Source organism: Bos mutus, chromosome X (assembly GCF_027580195.1).
Source record: "Bos mutus isolate GX-2022 chromosome X, NWIPB_WYAK_1.1, whole genome shotgun sequence".
Classification (NCBI taxonomy): Eukaryota; Metazoa; Chordata; class Mammalia; order Artiodactyla; family Bovidae; genus Bos; species Bos mutus.
Genome location: NC_091646.1, coordinates 7,349,421 through 7,371,214, shown reverse-complemented (window position 1 = coordinate 7,371,214; position 21,794 = coordinate 7,349,421). Strand labels below are relative to the sequence as shown.

Below are 21,794 nucleotides of genomic sequence, written 5' to 3'. Positions count from 1 at the left end.
ACAGTGGATAAGAATCCGCCTACCAATGCAGGAGACATGGGTTTGATGCCTGGTCCAGATTCCACATGCCGTGGAGCAACTAAGCCTGTGCGCCACAACTACTGAAGCCCGTGTGCCCAGAGCCTGCGCTCCACAAGAGAAGCCACGGGAATGAGAAGCCTATTTACCACAAGGAAGAATAGCCCCCGCTCACCACCACAACTAGAGAAAACCCAGGCGGAGCAACAAAGGCCCAGCGCAACTGAAAACAAACCAACAGAAAACTCCATTGAACAACACATCAAAGGAATTAAACTTTTGTTAGCCTGACCCATGCAGAAATGGTCATTATAGTCAATATTCCCACTATCCTCCAATATCCTCCTATTGTTATTCTCAATTACCATGTCAATTTGTGTTTATAACCCCAACAAAATCTGTATCCAATTAGCATGAATTAGCATCTTTTAAAGAAATCCTTCTTTTATTCTCAGCTCTAGAACAAATAAAGTCTCTTTGCCCCTGACAGGACCTCTAGAAATGTTATTAAAATTTTCAATTAAAAAAATTAAACATTTAAACTTGTTTCTGATAAGCAGTAAGATAGAATATTAAATGGCTGTAATATTAAAAGCTTCATTCTACCCAAGAGGCAGTCTTTAGAGATCAGCATCCACAAAAATGTAAACAAAACAAAGGCCAGGCACAGCTTGTAAACTAATGAGATCTTATGCTACTTGGATCATGAGAATCAAACAAGGATCACATGAGTTTTCGGATTTTTACAAACATGCTTATAAAAAGTAAGGCCACCATAAATCCCAGTTTAAGAACCTGGTCTCAAATATTCAACTGATTTCCTGGACTAAACCAAAGCATCAGAGACCTAGGTGCCTGAGATACGTATTTTGGTGTCATTGTAGAAATAGCCTTCATTTGAATGAACTGAGCTGTTGCCCATCAGCTAACATTCAGGGCTATTACAAGATACAATCCCTTCATCTCATTTACTGAAAAGACAAGGCTGTTTCTTTATGAGAATACAAAAGAGAAGCTCCTTTAGGTTTAACTGCCAGAAAATGTTATTCTCCACCATGACTCGCTTTTTATATGATGGACACTGCAATTTCTCTAATTGACCACATTAAATTCTCTGTGTGGCCTGCCAGGTTTTTCAGAGCCAATTCATGAATAAAGTGTACACAACATTTTGGAGTGTTGGCTTCACTTGGGGTATTATTTTCACCCCAAATTTGATGAGAAATCAAATTTTCTTATTTACTTTTAAAATATTGTACTGTATGCTTTTTTTCATAAATCCTTCTTGAAACATGGTAGAGTAGAAATAAAACCAAATCCAGGTTCGGTTAGAATAAGATCGAACCCAGGTCTCCCGCATTGCAGGTGGATTCTTTACCAGCTGAGCCGCAAGGGAAGCCCAAGAATACTGGAGTGGGTAGTCTATCCCTTTTCCAGGGGATCTTCCCAAACCAGGAATCTAACTGGGGTCTCCTGCATTGCATGTGGATTCTTTACCAACTGAGCTATCAGGGAAACCTGAGAAATAAAACAATTGCAACAATTACTGAAAAAAAATAAGCATGCTGGGATTTCCACTCATACTTGGTTAAAGCGTCTCCTTGAAATAGAAAATGGCTCTATTCCACTGACAAGTGACTTTCCAACAATAAACTGCAGATAGCCTCCAGATAATTTGACAAGGCAAGATGTTTTAACTTTTGCCACTACCACTTAAAACAATACAGATGAATGGATGACCATCTTCCAAGTTATGATCAACTTAAGATGGATTCAGGATTGATTGGGTATAGAGGCTTTTTAGAGTTCTTTAGAAGACCCTGAAAAACAAACCTGCCATCTTGAATCCATCTTTTAGAGACTCTGGGGCAAGTTACCAACCCAAGAAAATGCACATACCACAAATTGCATTCAATTTCTGGAGAGCCCATAGATATCCTTCGATTCCATTTATGAACCTAAAGTTAACAACCACTAGAGCTTACAGCCTAGGTCCTGAGAAATCCTGCATACATGATTCTCATGTAAAAGGTTCAAAGATAGATGAGAGATTAGGGATAGCTCCTGCTCACATTATGTAGTAATAAAAGTCATACTGCAATAACCACCTCAAAATATCCTGCTTTGTACGTCTTCATTCCACCTGATCACTGTTATGTAGAGTAAGTCCTGCCCCATCCAATCTCCTTACCTGGTTCCCCCACCTCCAGTGTTTGTTGTTTGCCTCCACTTTGCATTGTTGAACTTTGCTGTTCGATATTGGGATACATTCTTAAATAATTGTGGTCATGTTATACATTTCAGTGCATATTTCTTGCTTTATGTTTTTCACTAATGACATTACTTGCTGTGTATTTTACATTTATTTTAGACTAGGGAAATGATGTTAGACAAAGAGCAAATCCGAGTGAATTTTCTTATTCGAATTCAAAACAGGTCATAAAGCAGAGAAGACAATTCGTAACATCAAGAAGGCATTTGGCCCACGAACTGCTAATGAACATACAGTGCAGTGGTAGTTCAAAAGTTTTGCAAAGGAGACAAGAGTCTTAAAGATGAGGAGCATAGTGGCTGGCCATCAGAAGTTGCCAACAGTTGAGTGCCATCATCAAAAATGATCCTCTTACAACTACACGAGAAGTTACCCAATAACCTCAATGTCAACCATTCTACAGTTGTTCAGCATTTGAAGCAAACCGGGAAGGGTGAAAAAGCTTGATAAGTGGGTGCCTCATGAGCTGATGACAAATCAAAAAAATCATCATTTTGGAGTGTCTTCTCTTATTCTACACAACAGTGAACCATTTCTTGGATTGTGATGTGCGACAAAAAGGATTTTATATGACAACCAGTGATGAGCAGCTCAGTGATTAGACAAAGAAATTCTAAAGCACTTCCCAAAGCCAAACTTGCACCAAAAAAAAGTCATGGTCACTTTTTGGTGGTCTGCTGCCAGTCTGACCCACTACAGCTTTTTGAACCCCAGTGAAACCATTACAAATGAGAAGCATGCTCAGCAAATCGATGAGATGCACTGAAAACTGCAATGCCTGCAGCTGGCACTGGTCAACAGAATGCAGGGCACACAACCAGTGGTTCAAAAATTGGATGTATTGGGCTAAGAAGTTTTGTCCCATCTGCCATATTTACCTGACCTCTTGCCAACCAACTACCACTTCTTCAAGTAACTCGACAACTTTTTGCAGGGAAAACACTTCCACAACCAGCAGGAGGCAGAAAATAGCTGTTGACTCCTGGAGCATGGATTTGTATGCTATAGGAATAAACAAACTTATTTCCCATTGACAAAAATGTGATTGTAATGGTTCCTATTTTGACTAATAAAGATGTGTTTGAGCCTAGTTATAATGATTTAAAATTCAGGGTCCAAAACCGCAATTACTTTTTCACCAACCTAATAGAATAGGAAGTTCCATGAAGGCAGAAACTGTTTTTCTCAAGGCTGTACCTCTGGTGCATAAGAGGTACTCAAATATTTTTTTGAATAAATCTTCCATAGGATTCTCTGGAGCAGGTTTTTGGAAATAAAATTTTACTGGAACTCCATCATGCTCATTTATTTACATACATCCTATGGCTGCTTTCATAGTATAATGCTGAGCTGAGGAGTTCCAAATGGGTTAATATAAACCCACAAAGTCTCTAGTTCCTTACAGAAAGGTTGCTGACCCCTAACAGCACTCAACTGGCCTTTATCTCTCAAGCTAGAATTGGAAGCACTGTAGATATAGGAGTTAGGTCTTAATACTTCTTTGCCTGTAGAACAGAGGTGCCTTAAAATAGCTATCAAATACAGATTTTCTTCTTGAAACATAAATTTCTGCACAATTAAGTTCAAAGTTAGTACTTTTCATCCTCAATGCATTTCTAGCAAGGCCAAAAGCAAAAAAGCAAAGGTTACCTATGTCCAGTAAATTGGAGAACACAGCGAAGAGATTCTGATGCTAAGTTCTGGCAAATTTTCACAATCATGAAATCTTTAAAATACCAATGCAACATACCTACTGGAAAGCTTTTCCCTGGTATGTTTCAAACAAATGATTTTGAGGTGAACCATAGTTATTTTCTCACTGGCATAATCATTCGAACAATGTATCGTTTTTGTTTTTTTTTAAATGCCAGGCACATCATAGGTGCTCAACAGCCACTGAGTGGATCACTCTACAATAATCACTGTGCTCATCAATTTGCGAATTATAATTACCTGAAAGGGGGCATTGAGATTTATATTCCTTTGCCAATTCTAAAATATACTCAGCATGTCTCAATCCTTTTAAAAATCAAACCCTTTACTGTCATTCTCTACAAAAAAATTTATTTGTATAGGTATCATTGGGGTTCAAGAAACTGAAGAGTAAATGAATAAGTCTGGGCATGACTTCAGCCCACTTTCTACCCCAGGTGCAGAGGAAAGAAAATAGGATTTTCTCATATTATTGGATAAGATGTCTGTCATTTGGAAACATTGTGGTCCATGGACTAAGACACAAATAAGAAGAAAAGGGCTAGGAATCTTAGCTATTTTGAATAAGCAACAATATACACAATGATATACAATCATTTGAAAAAACTATTGTTTATTTAGAAAAAAAGGTTACATGGGTAGAATTAGATAGATAAAAAAATTTCCTTTTAAAAATGTCACTGTGAAACTTTTCCAGATGAAAGTTCAGCAATACAAAGCTTCTCTAACTGTAGAATTAAAACACATTTTTATTCCCCCCAACCCCTTGGTTTTTCTAACATAATTACAAGAAAAAATGGCAAGGGACAAGTGAGTGCTGGTACCATTTTTTTTTCAAACATGTTTTAATGTCGTACACGAACTATATAAAATGATTCCTAGGCATTGCATAAGACACTGCTCCCACTTTGTTTTTTTACTGACTAAATATAAAACAGGCCAAATAATAAGTTAAAATTGAGTTTTTAAATGAGGTAAATTCAAAATGGTTCAATAATTGTTTATTTTCCATTTCAAACAATAAAAAGGAAGCATCTCATATTGAAAAAAAAAAATAAACCCAGGCAATATTTAGTTACTCTAAAGTGAAATTCTGTACATATGTAACCTTATTTGCTTGTTGGAAACTGTATGCAGCACATTGTGCTAAAAATATGAAACAGTTAACACTTTCAGCCATTTACTGAAAATAAACATGTAGAAACTAAGCAACAAGTTAAATACAGTAATGCACAACTCAACAATTTTAAGTTTTCAGCATGGAGCAATAAAGCAGATAACTGAATAATTTAAGGAGATGCAAATGGGCCCTCTTCATTCATAATTCTTGGCAATCTACTCAGGAAAATAAATTTCTGGTCACAGCTGAACAATTCATTCCAATCTCACCTGAAAGAAACAAAGTGATTATATTGATAGATAAGAAAGGAAGCAGGGTGAGAGAAGTGACGGATGGAAGGCAGAGGAAGGACAGACCAAAGGAGAAGGGAGGAGAGAAGGAAGAAGGAAGAAAAAAGAGAAGGAAGATTTAAGAACGAAAATCAATGAGTTCTGTGAATAACCAATGCTTGAATTAAGTTCCTAGATAAGGATAAAATATTTGTGTATTTGTTATTGCCTACTTGGCATACTATGATAACTTGTATTTTATCTGAGAGAGAGGAAAGAGGGGAATGGGGGAAGGGAGGAAGGAAAAAATGAAATAGAAACAAGTAAAACATTCCACTGGGACAAGCAATAGCTTGTCAAAAGTAAACAACACATAGCAATGAAAAGGAACCAATTTTACATGATCAATAAAAAGAAAAATGACATCACATTTTTTCATAAGGACATGATTTTAATAGTTACTTATATTAAGATGCAATGTCTGCTAAATTATAAAAATTGCTTTAAAAATATATTGACTTAATTATACTCGTTTCCTTTATGTATTGACATTTTTCAAATACTGCATATTTGAAATAAATCAAAACATGATTATTACAACATGTGGCAAATAAGTTATCTGCCTAACATTGTTCTCATTCAAATTTTAAATTAATGCTTAAGGCATTAAATTTTACTGATGAAATACTACATTCACACATTTCATAAAATCAGAGCTAGAAGGGTCTTAGAAAATAATCACACTTGCATGAAATGCTGACAATAATTTACATATCATTTCTATACAGCATTCTGTTCACATCATGTATAATCTTGACATTACCAATTATAATTATAGATACACATATGTTGAACTTACAATTAATTTTAATACTTAAAAATCATTGTTCCTGTTCATCACTGATGAATGGATAAACAAAATGTGGTACACATTCATACAATGGAATAATATTCACTTATAAAAAGAAAAAAAGCTCTTATACATGCTACAACATGGATGAATCTTGAAAACATGATGCTAAGTAGAAGAAGCTAGACACAAAAGGCCACATATAGAATGATTTCATTTTTATGAAATGTCCAAAATAGGCAAATCCAAAAAGAAAATACTTTAGTTACTTCCAGGGGGAGGGGAAAGAGAGAACTGGGAGTGACTCTAACAGGTATGGGGTCTCTTTTGGGGAAGATGCAGATGTTCTGGAATTAATGGTGATAGTTACAACATAGTGATATATTAAAAACCACGTTGGCAAATTTTATTTTATGTGAATTTAACTCACTTTTTTAACTGCCAAAAAAGTTCATGTTACAATAAAGAGTATTGTATAATAAATGGTATCAGTATAAGAAATGGGTTCTCAATCATGCTGCTGCTGCTGCTAAGTCGCTTTAGTCGTGTCCGACTCTGTGCGACCCCAGAGACGGCAGCCCACCAGGCTCCACCGCCCCTGGGATTCTCCAGGCAAGAACACTGGAGTGGGTGGCCATTTTCTTCTCCAATGCATGAAAGTGAAAAGTGAAAGTGAAGTCACTCAGTCGTGTCCGACTCTTAGCGACCCCATGGACTGCAGCCCACCAGGCTCCTCCATCCATGGGATTTTCCAGACAAGAGTACTGGAGTGGGTTGCCACTGCCTTCTCCATCTCAATCATGAAGCTGTCATAATTACTGGGCAAGGGAAATTTTGATGACACATTTAGGGATACATTAAAACATAAAATTGGTATCACTGTTAGAACATGTGAAGATGATCTTTCCCAGGAACTGAAATTAAAATTTTTACAAGAGCCAAAATCCTCAAGCAATATAATCATACCAATATTGTAAAATTCATAAAAGTTAGCACACAAATACAGCCTATCTACAAAATTAAGAGACTTGTTCCAGGACGTGATTTCCTCTCCTTTCTGAGAAAGAAGGATGACCTAAACAGTGACATTTTTATTAGATGCTGCTTCTGGATGGCAAATCTCAGGTAAAAATTGTATACACAGGGACCTTGCTGCAAGAAACTGCCTGGAGGTGAAAATAATGTTCTGAAAACCAGTGACTTTGGAATGTCTCGTCAAGAGGATGGTGGTGTGTATTCATCTTCTGATTTAAAGCAGATTCCCATTAAATGGACAGCACCAGAAGCTCTCAATTATGGGAGATATCGTTCTGAGAGTGACGCATGGAGCTTTGGCATCCTCCTCTGGGAGACCTTCAGCTTAGGGGTCTGTCCACACCCTGGAATGACAAATCAGCAAGCACAAGAGCAAGTGGAAAGAAGATACTGGATGTCAGTCTCTCAGCAGTGTCCAGAATGTATTTACAAAATAATGCTGAAGTCTTGGAATTACAAACTTGAAAACCACCCCAAGTTCAGGGAACTTGAGAAAGAAATGTCATCAAGAAGAAAGTCACACAGTGATGAAACACTGCTAAACTCAGACTTTAGGACTCTATCTTCCAGCAGAGTAATATTTTCTTCTCATTAACAAGTCTATAAGGTTATTTTTTTTTCAACTATTTTTAAGAAATGTGTACAGCTTTAACCACTGTAATAAGAAAGCACAGGTTCTAAATGCAAGAAATCCCACAGATCTTTTCACATCGAGGACTGCTGATATTTCTCAAAGAGTTTCTACTTTAGGCTCAGTTCAGAGTTGGCTGTCCTTGACCCTAGACAGCTTTCCTCTCCCAGTACTATAAACTGCATTGGTAATACCATCTTTGCAGGACACATTTCCAAAAAAGGTGGCCTTTCACTGTGCTAAGACAAGATTACATTTGTAAACATCATTTTCCATTGGGAATTATTTGGACATCCTGGGGTTTTTTCTTCTTTGCTTTTGCCAGAAATAGGCCTTGCTGTTTTAGTAAGGTTGTCATTTCCCTATGTTCCACCACACCCTTCTCCTTTGTCTGGGTATCAGAAAACTATGTATGAAATGCCTTCAGAGAGTACCCTTTCAGAGCTGAGGTAGCTGATTTTCAATGCAGTTACTTTATAGAGAGCTGTGGCAGCAAGAAGGAAGTCTGAAACATAGGTCTGGGTGAAAGAGCAGCTAAACTGTTGATCAAAGTAGAGAACAAAGACAAACAGAATATCAGCCTTGTTATCAGAGCTACCCCTTTATAAACACATACACACACTAATTTTATGATTAAATTCACCAAAAAGTCCTAAGAAATGTTTCAGTAGTTCTTCATAAAAGAGCCCTCTGGATGGCAACAAAAGTTATGAGGAGAAACTACATAATACAAGCCCAGCAAATTAAAAGCTTATTCCTGGTTAATCCTAGTACCTGTACATACACATACACACACACACACACACACACACACACACACACACACACAGAGAGGCACCCACAAGCCAAGTAGAAAGGCACACATGGATAAAATTGACAGTTAAAAAGTCCAATGAACATTTACAAGGAAGAAAGAAGCTATAGGAGAAAGACAAAAGGACAGCCATCCTAAGCCCACTTTACTCCTTCACCTACCCTTAAACTGCTCCCTAGCAATTTTTATCATCACAAACACACTTCCTGAGGTATTCCAACTGGATAAAATGAATAGTTAAAACTAGGATTCTGTTGAACTGAATCTCAGCACATCCTGGGGTACCTCTCAAGATAAATGTGTGTATGGGGAGTAGCCACTCAGGGGTAAATGCGGCATTGGAGTCTTTGGGAAGTGCTCATGCCTGTGTACAGAGAAAGAACAGCATAGCACCTGAGTGAATATTTTGTCTGCCTTAAGTGGAAGAAAGGAAATGGAAAATCCCTCCTGTTCTCTCCAACTGTTTAGTGCCTATGAATATCAGTGCACAGAATTCAGTGATACTTTAAAGGATAAAAATGAAAAGAAAAGTAGTTTGGGTCTATCATTTCAATCTCCTAACAAAACTTTTGTATACCTTTAGTGGCAGCTACACACAGACCCAGATGAAAGCATAATAAACATGCCCTCAAAAAATATGTTGCAGCGCATAAAGCAACTTCTTAAACAGTATACTATCAAATGTTATGAATAAACTGAACCTTCCTATTGAGGGGAAAAAAAAGTCAATGATGTTTCTCAATTCCAAAAAGATACAGTTAACACTCTGAGTACATAATTCTTCATGTAAAGTTAAGAGTATCTGAAGCAGGTGGCTCAGTGGCAAAGAATCCACCTGCCAAGCAGGAGATGAGGGTTCCATCTCTGGGTTAGGAGGATCTCTTGGAGAAGGAAATGGCAACCCTCTCCAGTATTTTTGCCTGGAAAATCTCATGGACAGAGGAGCCTGGCGGGCTATAGTCCATGGGGTCGCAAAGAGTCAGACACAACTTAGCAACTAAACCAACACCCCTTGAAACATAGTAGGTAATAAAGAAAAATACTTGGTTGTCTGATTAGAAGGAACTGCCTTCAACAAGATCAACATCTAAGGAAAGGGATATGCAACACACTCATATATACATAGGAATCAGTGACTAGGATTCTAGGCAAGCTGATATACGCTTGTAAGCAGCGGGAAACTACTGAGAAAGTTAACTGAACACTCCCTACTCTACATATTCCTAAAATAAGCAATCTTTGAGCACTTAGGAGGTCAGTTTCTAAGTATGGACTGAAGAAGACTCAGAATGGGGATTACAAAATCAGTTGTTTATAGGGGCTACTATAAAGTGGAAACAAATGCAAGTGCCTGGGGCCTGATTGAGGCAAACTACAAAAAAAGACCCATTCTATTTAAGGGGGACAAGCACCTAGGCAGGTCCAGCTGATTGCTGCCATGCAGAAATGAGAACACAATGTTGCCAGGTGTGCCGGTTCTTCAATAGAAAGTAACATTTGGATTTTGTGTAACTATTCTGAAAATGTTAAATAACTATGCAAGGCCAAGAAGCTGCTGCTGCTGCTGCTGCTGCTAAGTCGCTTCAGTCGTGTCCGACTCTGTGCGACCCCATAGACGGCAGCCCACCAGGCTCCCCCGTCCCTGGGATTCTCCAGGCAAGAACACTGGAGTGGGTTGCCATTTCCTTCTCCAATGCATGAAAGTGAAAAGTGAGAGTGAAGTCGCTCAGTCGTGTCCCACTCTTCGTGACTACATGGACTGCAGCCTACCAGGCTCCTCCATCCATGGGATTTTCCACCCAGGCAAGAGTACTGGAGTGGGGTGCCATTGCCATCTCCAAGGCCAAGAAGGTATGTCTAATAATCCACATTCTGCCTAAGGGCTGAAAATTTGCAACCTTGGGTTTAAATGTTAAGAGTTAGGTTACACATAAGAGACAGAGATGACAGACAGACCTGAAAATATATTAGGCCTCGCTGGAGTGGAGTATTAGAATAGGAATGTAGTATACTACAAATACAGATGGGTAGCAGAGAGTTAATTGTTAATATTCTTTGAAATCAAGAATCCAGGATCGAAGTGCAAGTAGATTGAGTTTCTCAAAACATAGAAGCAAGTCTCAATTTAGCAATGTCTGGCTCACTAAAGGACTCTCAAAAGATAGCTGAACTCAATATTAATGAATTGAAGACCATATATATCAATTTAAAACTGAGACTCTAAAGAATGGTTCTAAGTGGAAATTTTTCATAGACAGGAATTTTTAAAGATTAAACTAGGGGAAAAGGTTAAAAGCAAAGAAGTTAGTTGTGTTCCAGAGACCAAATGAAAGAGAGGTAAGATGAATTTGGACAAAGACGTTAGCAAAAACAAGTAACAGGAAATACAGAGAACAGGCAAAAAGGATTTTGCAACTAAAAATTATGAAACAGGAAAAGAAGACTTTGGAAGGAATTTAATCTGGGTCACATTCATATATTGTATTTTCTTAACTCTAACATGATCATTTTAATGTTTCTGAAATCAGGGTGATACTTACAAATCAATGTCATTTCTCTATGTACTTTTCTCAAAAAAAAATAAACAAAAAACAGTTCTAGAAAGCAACAATGAATCTTACAATTAACGACATCTCTGAATCATGGAAATGTGACATATGTAGCAGTTCTCCTTTCTGTATAATATAAATTAAAAAGGGAGCAAGGAGCAGCAGATTTGAAGTGGCCTAAAGGTAAGAGATCAGTCCTGGGTGTTCATTGGAAGGACTGATGCTAAAACTGAAACTCCAGTACTTTGGCCACCTCATGCGAAGAGTTGACTCATTGGAAAAGACCCTGATGCTGGGAAGGATTGGGGGCAGGAGGAAAAGGGGACGACAGAGGATGAGATAGCTGAATGGCATCACCTACTCGATGGACATAAGTGTGAGTAGACTCCGGGAGCTGGTGATGGACAGGGAGGCCTGGCGTGCTGCAATTCATGGGGTCACAAGGAGTCGGACACGACTGAGTGACTGAACTGATACTGATACTGAAAGGTAAATGATGCCAATCAGAAATGATGAGAACTCTAAATGAAAAGGAACAGCATAAAGACTTGACCAACCCTAGAAGGTAACCAACAGAAGACAGCCAGAATAGCTTAAAAAAAAGGAAAAGTCTACCAGTGCTTCACAAAGAGTCTATGCAAGAAGAGAGATGTATAAAACCACAGTGACAGCTGTCAATGACAGTGACTGGCCCATTCCTAGTGAAGATACAAGAGGTAGAGCTTTTTTTTTTTTTTTTTAAGTAAGGGGACCAGGTGACAGCAAGAAGTTAAAAGCAAAAAGCAAAATGCCAACTAAAAGGAAGGTTATGGTGAAGAATAAAAAAAAGATTAAGAGTTTATCGTTCATCAGGGAAGACAGCTAGTTGTTAGGTAAAGGGATAGCTAGAATTTAAGAATAGGTAATATTTCTTTTATAATCTTCCTAATTTAAAAAAATCTACTAAATTCTTAAAAGCTCTCTCACAACTCTCATCTTCCCTTCTATGCTACTACGTAGAAAACAAGCACAAACTAACAAAACAGAAAAAGCACATAATCTGTCAGGAAATTACCTACCTGGCAACCTCAAATCCCTGCTTTGTAGCCAAAATAAACAGAGGACAAAATCCATACTCTAAAGTTCACTGCTTTATATGGAACAGGCTCTCAGACATTTCTCACTCAAACTGTAAACAGCCTTGGTTATCTATCCAGTTTCATAAAAGATTAGAAGCAGCAAATAATATTAGGAGGAAGGTAGAGAATGTAAGTACACTTGATGTCATTAAGAAGTGACAGCTAATACAGAAACAAGAAAATTGGCTATAAAAGATTCAAAAACTTCAATACTGCCATCTCAAACCATTAGCTGTAGAGGGCAAATCATGCTACATACCTCAATAATCCTAAGGCATCAGCAAACAATAACTTTTCAAATGATGATCTGAGTGCTCAAAAAAGATCATATTAAGTGTTCTGAACACTCTGTCCACTTAGATGGATAAAACATTTTTTAAAATTCATATAAGGTATAACTACTTTGAAAACAAAATTGCCTATTTTAAATTCCAAAACTAAAAGCACAGACCATATTTTTGGCTTTGAAAAACATGGGCAGTGATAGAGAAGCAAGAAACTTTAAGACAAAAAAAATCTCTGAACAACATGTCGGCATGAAAGGCAAAAAGATGAGAGAACACTAGCAGGCAAAAAGATCTACGTTTATGTATTGGCCATGTCAGGTAATATCTCTGTCACCCCCTTCATCTTAACCTCTAAAGAGTCTCAGTTTCTTCCCCTGTAAAATGCAGATACCACCACCACCTATAAGGTACTTTAAAAAAGTGATTAATTATCCAGAGAAGATGGGAATGAGTGGTGAAGAGAAAGCCAGATGTTTTTAAACACATCTTGATGCTTTAAAAAAGAAAAAAAAAAGGCATGACTAATCAGCAAGCTTAAAATGAAAACAGCTTAAAAATAACCATGAATCTTGTTTCACATCTTTACCCAAAGACCTGAGCATTATATTTAGGTGAAAAACTATAGTTGTGTCTTGCAAAAATGGATCTAGTTTCTTCAACATTATCATATCTCATTTTATATTTCTATCTTTAAATGAAAAAGAGGTGAGAGAACACTCACCTTGATTGAAAGTCTTCATTATCTGTGCTTGTCCGAGGACTTATGAGTAGATGACAAATTAAGGGAAAACAACTTTTCGGGGGGGCGGCGGGGGGGATTGTGTCTCGTCTTTTAGTCCAATCCCTCAGCCTACAGGCCTAACTGACTTTTACCAGCCTGGCACTCTCAGACTCTCCCAGCTCTGCTCACCTGCAGCATCATCTTGCCCTGCCATTCCCCATGCCCCCAGCCCAAGGGACTCTGTTTCCTTTCTTCCTCTTGGTGACAGAGCCAGAGGGACTTTAAATCCCTTGGTGGCATAAAACCACCTCAGTTACCAAAGAAGTTTAAAAAAACAATCAAGTCTCCCATTTCCATGTTTTATACATTTGAGAGGGTTAACTAGAGAGACTATTTAAAAGGTAGACCATTTTAAAAAGTCCTTAAGCATTTAGACACATATTACAAGGGTACAATTCTAAATAAGATCAGTATCAAAGTTTTCCATTATACTGATTAAAAAGATCTATAAGATGAAAAGGATATTGTTTCTTCTCTTCCTTTCCTCCTGAACTGTCCCGTTTCTCTTTCTTTTCTATCTTTTCTTTATCATGCCTGGACTCCTATAACGAATGGTAAATTAGTTGAGGAAGGGAAAACCAAATATAAAAATCAGCTTAAAATCCCTTTTCATCACCCACCAGCCATAAATTTTTCTTCAGACTTATTTAATATAACACCAAACGCACAAGCAAAACAAAACTGGACTTCATCAAAAGTAAAAACTTGTATACATCAAAGAACACTATCAAGAAAGTGAAAAGACAACCTACAGGACAAAATATTTGTATATACGTATCTCATAAGTGTCTAATATCAAGACTACATAAAGAATTCTTACAACTGGGCAAGAAAAAGACAAACAATACAATTTTTAAAATGGCCAAAGCATCTAAATAGATTTTTTCAAAAGATATACAAATGACCAACAAGTACATGAAAAGGTGCTCAACATCATTAGTCATTAAGAAAACACAAAAACAAAATGATAGTGAGATACTAATTCACACCCACTAGGATGGCTACAGTAAAAACAAATAGAACAGAAACGGAAAATAACAAGTGTTGGCAAGGATGTAGGGAAACTGGCACTCTCCTATATCGCTGGGAGAAATGTAAGCTGTGCAGCCACTATGGAAAACGGTTTGGTGGGCCCTCAAAAAGCTAAACATAGCATTACCATATAACCCAGATATTTCATTCCAGGGTATATACACAAGATCACTGAAAAAAGACATTCAAACAAACAATTCATAGTAGCACATAAATGTTCATAGCAGCACAATTGACAACAGCCAAAAAGTGGAAAACAGGACAAAAGTCCATCAAGTGATGAATGGATAAACAAGTATCATATATTCAAACAACGGAATGTTATTTAGCCATGAAAGGAAATGAAGTACTGATACATACACCACCATGAATAATCTCAAGAACATTACACTAAGTGAAGAAGTTAGAGACAAAAGGCCACATTATTATATAGTTCCACTTATAGGAAACAGCCAGAGTTTTTGATAAGCTCATAAAGAGTTCATAGAGATAGTAAGCAGATTCAGAGTTGTGAAAGGCTAAAAGGAGGGGGAAATGGGGAACGACTTGATGAGTATGTGGTTTCCCTTTGGGGTGATGAAAATGTTCTGGAACTAGACAGACGATGAGTGCAAAACACTGTAAATATATTAAATGCCACTGAATGATATACTTTAAAATGGTTAATTTTATGTTATATGAAATTTTACCTCAGTTTAAAATACTTATTTAAAAGGAGCAGCCTCCCTTTAAAAACCATCACCTTATAATTTTCAAAAACTGCTTTGAAGAACTATGAATATATGGCATATATGTTGATTAAATATAATGATGCTTTGTAAACACCTTAGTAATGACTTGCTTACTTTACGACAGATGCATGGGATATATTCTGAGTATTCTCCATTAGTATCTAAGAGAATGCACACTACACTTAATTTTAAAATCAAATATAAGATGTAAACATAAGTTTACTAGGAGAAAATGTTATAAAAGTGTGTTGAAAAATGAGAAAGACTTTATAACAGTGTAATGATCAGGGAGAATACATGTGACCATATTTTAATCTCATGACTAAAGAGAAACTGTAATAATTGTTGTCAGAGAAAAAAGAAAACACACTGAAACTCAATGATAAGAAGTAGGTGTGAGTGGAATGGAGAAGAAAGGAAATTCAGAAGTAATCTAATTCTACCCTCCCAGCAATTTGGGACTAAACTGCTTCAAGTTCTCCAAGAAAACCTGCCCTCCTCCAAAACCTCCTCTTCCCACCCCCAAATAATTAACAGAAAACTATTTGACTACCAAAAAAAAAAAACAAACCTCAATATTGGTTAAATTTTCTAATGGGAGATTTTCTAAGAAAATGTTTCATTGTTCCTTTTGTTCTCATAATTTACCTTTTTGCCACCAGAGGAGATTTTATCCATCTTTTCAGATTTAAATGAGTCGCCGCCTTTTTCTTTGCCTGAAGATTTTGACTTATTTTTTTCCTTGTCTTTCTCATTTGGATAAGGAGACTCACATGGACTTTCACTTTTGTGTTTTGAAACCCCCACTAAAATGATAAAAGAGAATCATGAAAGCCTTTTTCAATTCAGTTTGATGACTACTCGGAAAGTATTAATAAGTCTACCTACTTGTTCCATTTTCCTCTTTCCGCCTCTTGGTTAAGTCCGGTGGCACTTCTCGGTCATTGTTTGAGTGATCCTAGAACCAAGAATTGTGAACTACGTTGATTGAGAGTTTTTATTTTAAAGTACTACTTTTCTACAAGAAGAGCATAGCTAACTAGCATTGGAGAATATCTGCAGTAGTTTCACATACTTGGTAAAATGACATGATAGGCAAGAAGAGCTGGTAGAGATTATTAGGCTGAAGATCCTTATACTGTAGAAGATTCAAACACACTTTAGGGTGAAAATACCAGTTAAACACCAAATAATAGACTGTCATGCAACAAACCAGAACTTTAAATAAGACAACAGACACACTACCGTACATGATAATGAACTTTCCAAACTAGTTTTTAAAAAATTACAAACCCTTTTCCGCTCTTTCCTGTCCTTTTCATCTTTTTTTTCTCTTTCTCTGGATCTTTCCCTTGACTTGTCCAAATCTTTCTTGTCCATTTCTCTCTCCTTACTCTTGGACAGTGGTGGAGGAGTATGATTAATGTAGAGCTGTTAAATTAAGGCAATATTACTAAAGATTATTAGTTTTCCAGTATTGACATTTGCTCGATTGTTTATTTAACGAAAGACATTTGGTAGTAGACCCAAAGTCAAAATTGGTCAGCTGTATGGACTATGAGAGTTAAAATAAAAGGGCATGGCACAAATTATGCAAAGACTTCAATTCTTGACCTGGTAAATGTTTATCATTTAAACTCAACCAGTTCACTCCTCCCTCAACTGAGATTTTTATTAGTAAATTCACAAGCTACAGGTCCTTATATAGTTCTACTGTGAAGACCTATAGCCACCATCATTACAAGGGTTCATGTGTGAAAAATAGTTACTGGGCTTTCTCTACTATTAAAAAAAAAAAAAAAAACTCTACACAATCATGGGAATTTTAAAAAGTTTTACCATTCACTGATAAGCAATTGATGACAGTGAGGAAAATATAATATAAAACCTAGCTATGACTTTACTAATAAGTCTTTTCTGCCTCAGTATAAATCATAAATAGATTATTCCTTAATCACCGTTAAAGGCTGCATATTCTCTACTTCTGAAAGCACTCCAGTTTCTGTCAAGTAATCACAATTGACTGTAAAATTTGTCTTGCGCTGAGCTGTGTTTAGTCGTTCAGTCGTCTCCGACTCTTTGTGACCCCATGGGTTGTAGTCCGCCAAGCTCTTCTGATCATGGGATTCTCCAGGCAAGAATACTGGAGTGGGTTGCCATGCCCTCCTCCAGGGGATGTTCCTGAGCCAGGGATCGAACCCAGGTCTCCCACATTGCAGGTGGATTCTTTACCATTTGAGCCACCAGGGAAGCTCAAAACTTGTCTTACTGGCTCTAAAAAGCTCAGAAAGCCATATTGTCCATTGAGGTTGATGAAACAGACTGAAAAATAATGAACCAATGTTCTCTTTTGCCTATTCTTTCTCCAGTGAAAGGCCCATAGGCCATAAAATAGCCAAAGATCAAGGATGTGTTAATTCTAAAGAAGAGGTAATCTTACTTATACAAGTTGTAAATATGGAAATCTATTAAAAAAGAAAATATTAAGGAAATAATCAGACACCTAACCTTGTAGCATTTATAACTGTGCTATAAGCTTACATTTAACTTAAGACATTAAAAATGATTAGGCAGGGTACTGAACATAACTCATTACATAACTACACAATTCTAGATATACCTTGAGAATGAAAAGAACAGTGAGTCAAAAGTCAGATATTTTTACACAAACAAATCCTTTGGTATTCAAAGGAATACACAAAAAAAGACGGCCAACAGTTTGAGAATTAACACTTGTTTTTTAACACCACCAAATATTTTCAATTCAATTTGCTCAGAAATACTGCGATAGCAATGCATAAGTAGATTCTTTAAAAATTCAATGTATAAAAGTTGATGATCAACTGAAATAGACAAAATGTTTATTAATAACAAAGAGCAAGAGAATGAGAAACAATCATAAAAGTGCTTGTCCAAAAGGTACTCTTGCCAGGTACGTGCCCTAAATGACACTAAGATTTTCTAACTGAGGAGTTTATTCACACCTTAAGTCAATATTACTCATGAAACTGACAAGACAAAGAAAGCAATGTTATTGCAATACTCTTAGTGTAGTACTGCTTAGTTCTTCCAGTAAAATTTCTGTTTGTGATTATAAGTAAGTATGTGCACGCATGCACACGTGTGCACGCAGGCATGCACACACGCACACTCCTCCACAAGAATGAAATGTACCTAACTTGAATTCTGTATTGCAAGGAATTGGGAAACCTAGAAACTCTTAGTTTAGAAATGTACCAGTTCTATTCCTTCTTTCTATCCTTCTAAGAATAGTTGTGATGACAATACTCTTTTCTACAAAAACAGTCTCTCATTGCCTACAGAATAAAATGCATATTCCTTAGCTTGAGCAGTCCAAGCTCTTCACAAGCTTTGCACAATTCTATTCTACTATGGAGTAATCCAATGTACTCTAGGCTGTGGCTGCTGCTGCTCCCTAACACCCTGTACTTCCCAGCAGGTCTCTTCACTGGAACAGGTGTTCATTTTTATCTTAATCTCTTAAACTACTTTGACTTCAAAAGCCATCAGCACTTCAACATGCCCTCAACTCCACAAATCACTGTCCAGTGAACTCTTATTTTATATTAGCCTTTTTGGTGGCATGTATTCCTAATTAATATCATGTCATTTACTTTTGTCCATAACACAGTTTACAGGACAGCAGGGAAGCTAATTTCCCTTTTTCTACTTTGACATACTTCCCAGTGCCCTGGACACACAGTGAGTACTCAATACATATGACGATGGCCTGACATGTAGGCTCAGGTTTGGTTGTAGACCCTTGTTTTAAGATGATGAACAGAATTAAAAGCTGAAGTTTATTTTTTGAGGGGGGTTACTGCTCCACTCTGAAATTACAGAGAAGCTTGGTTTAAAGGAGCCTGCTATGCATACTTTATCCAATGTAAGTGCTAAGATTGCTAAATAAAAACACAATGGACCAAAACTAGAAACATGCCAACTGGAAACTGGGGGTAGAAGGTGAACTGACAGAAAAGATTTGGATACTAATTCATCTTGAAAAGCCAGGTCCATGTATTACTTTCACTATGGATTGAAAAATGAAAATAGCAACTATTTAATTTTTTAAAAAAAGAGGACCCTGGACAAAGTATAACTAAAAGATGAAACTAAAGCAGGGCAACATTTGTACATGTACAATAACAAAGTGACCTGAAAATATAGACACACACCTTTCAAATCCTCTATAAAGTAAAAGCTACCACAGGAACAGTGAGTTTATTTATAGATCATTCATATTAGAAAGCACTCAAAATCCAGAAAAAAAAAATTTTCTAAGACATTTATATGCTAGTAAACTTTCCTAGACACACAAAAAGCAACATCAACTACCATTCAGACTAGTGAACTTTGGATGCTTTAATATGTCCAAAGGCATAGAAGTTCATTTTAAATATTTACTGAACATCTAATCATACTGTCAGGCACTAAGGATCTGAAAAGTGGTATGTATCAGTCACAATTTTTACAAGTATATTCATATGCCATTTCTAAATGTTCCAACTGAATATGGAATAAATCTATGAGTTTTAAATGCCCACAAAATCACTATCTTTTTTTTAAGGGGAACAGGATCACCCTTGAATCACTATAATTTAAAAAATAAGACAAACACACAAAAGAAGTTAAGAACGCTTTCAACTACTATTGAAATATGGGTGCTAGGAATCAAGGAACTATTTTTTTGCAACTTTATTTTCATGGTGGTAAGAATACTTGAGGAACCTTAATTTTAGTACAAGTTCTGGTACTAACAAGTTATATGCCACTGGGAAAAGATCAGAAACTTTAGGCTGTTATTTGTTAAAAAAAGACACTGCTACTTGCCCTTCCTGCCTCACAACATCTATGATGAGTATGAAATGAGATAACATATGCTTATCTCATATGTTTTATTTTCAAAAGGCTTTCACAAAATGCAAGGAACCATAATCTTCATCATTGATTTAAAAATCCAGTTAAGTGTAACAGCAGGTTTCCAACTGCTTCAAAATATGTTCCAGGAAATATTCACAAGGTAACATTGTAAACCCATGAATTTAAAACAGCCCACACAAGCCACTGACGGTTAAGACTGACATACATACACAATCCCACTCTGGTTATAAAAATCTACTATACTGGAATACATAATCGATATAGCAAAATTTTTACTTTAAAAGAAACCATTCACATTTGATTAATACAGTATATTCTAAAAACAATGCTACAATTTCAGGACAGGCATATTGGCTAATCTAAGCTGTTAAAAATTAGTGCTTACTTGCCCAATATCCACAGACATTTCAATTTAAAGCTATAGTTCTAAAAGTGGTTAGTACTGTCAACTGGCTTTGTTCCCAAGATATAATTTTTTTTACTGGTCCACCAGTAAGGAATCATACTTAGCAGATATAAGAGGAGGCAAAGTAGAAAACCAAAGTGAAACAGGGTACAAATTTTATAATAATAAAGACAAAATAACATGAACATTGGACAATTCAACTATAATCATGAAATGAATGAACTCTGTAATAAGATACACAAACTGCACATTATTTTTAGTAGCAGAATATTCAAGAATAGGCAAGAATTAATACTGACATGTAAACACAACCATTGAGTTGAATATTCCCCTCCAAGAGAATGATTAGCTTACATTAACCATATTTTTTGATAATATGCCACAACTACCAAAAAGGTAGCTCGGCAGAAGTGACATAAAATGGGTTGACGTTTATGGGTTGAGATGGGCTCGGTTTTTAGAAGAGTTATGTGAATGCATCAGATATATCTTTTGGTCTTCTGGGTTATCTAAAAAAATTAGAAAACAGTCTGACAGATTTGTTTTGAGAAATTAAATAAGCCTACTCCCCCTTAAAAAAACCAACTCCCTCCGCATTATCTTAAACTTATTTTCAGATTTTGAAGCATAAAAGGATAAGGCATTAACAGCAAGCAAGGAGAGATTATAGGAAGGTTGCCACATTACATACATTTTGTAACAATTTCACTTAAAGGGATCATCCCCATTGTCATCCACTGTTTCAGTTTGTGATAGGTATTTTTAAAGGTTATTCCACTAGCTTACTGAATTTATTAGAGTGAGGGTATACTAAACAAATGAAGTAACGAATTTTTCTTTGTTTTACTTAGGCATGATGATTTTAAAAGACTCAAACCTTTGCTGAAGACTCCTTGAGTTCGATGAGACTGTCCTGTAGAAAATGAATGGAGATGACAGGTGAGCTGGCATAGTTCTCAGAACCCAGAGGAACTTTGGGAAGTATGGCTGTAACCTGGAAATAAACCATCTACTTCTTGTGAGGATAAATCTCGTGATGTCATTATTATATGAATATCAACAGTTAAAAAAAAAACTATGTAATGGAATTGTAATGTTTAAAAAAAACTCAATTATATGTACTCATTGTAACAAATAAAAATCTTTTTCTGCTCAGAATTTAAAAATAAATGTCAATGCCACATTTTTTTCAGAATACTGTATTTAAGCTACAGGTAACATTAAGCTTAAGAAAGCAAAATATTTTTTCCCCATAAAAAAGTTTAA

General features: G+C 36.4%; 1 protein-coding gene and 1 pseudogene across 12 annotated transcripts in view; one reads left to right on the top strand and one right to left on the bottom strand.

Annotated features, from left to right (window-relative positions):
• Positions 1-4,600: 4,600 nt before the first annotated feature.
• Positions 4,601-21,794, bottom strand: part of THOC2 (THO complex subunit 2) — a 118,564-nt gene continuing 101,370 nt past the window's right edge. For 3 of the 12 annotated variants that reach the window (XM_070366240.1, XM_070366242.1, XM_070366245.1), the window contains exons 33-39: positions 21,406-21,537; positions 16,514-16,651; positions 16,109-16,178; positions 15,869-16,026; positions 13,923-13,999; positions 13,398-13,443; positions 4,601-7,621 (exon numbers count right to left, since the gene is read on the bottom strand). In XM_070366240.1, coding sequence (XP_070222341.1) covers positions 13,416-13,443; positions 13,923-13,999; positions 15,869-16,026; positions 16,109-16,178; positions 16,514-16,651; positions 21,406-21,537 — 603 coding nt within the window. In that variant the 3' untranslated portion in view covers positions 4,601-7,621; positions 13,398-13,415. Of the gene's footprint in view, positions 7,622-13,397; positions 13,444-13,922; positions 14,000-15,868; positions 16,027-16,108; positions 16,179-16,513; positions 16,652-20,117; positions 21,038-21,405; positions 21,538-21,794 lie in introns of those variants that run through there. The other 9 variants (XM_070366247.1, XM_070366248.1, XM_070366241.1 and 6 more) reach the window with 8 other exon arrangements.
• LOC106701759 (tyrosine-protein kinase Fer pseudogene) lies at positions 7,058-7,872 on the top strand (annotated as a pseudogene).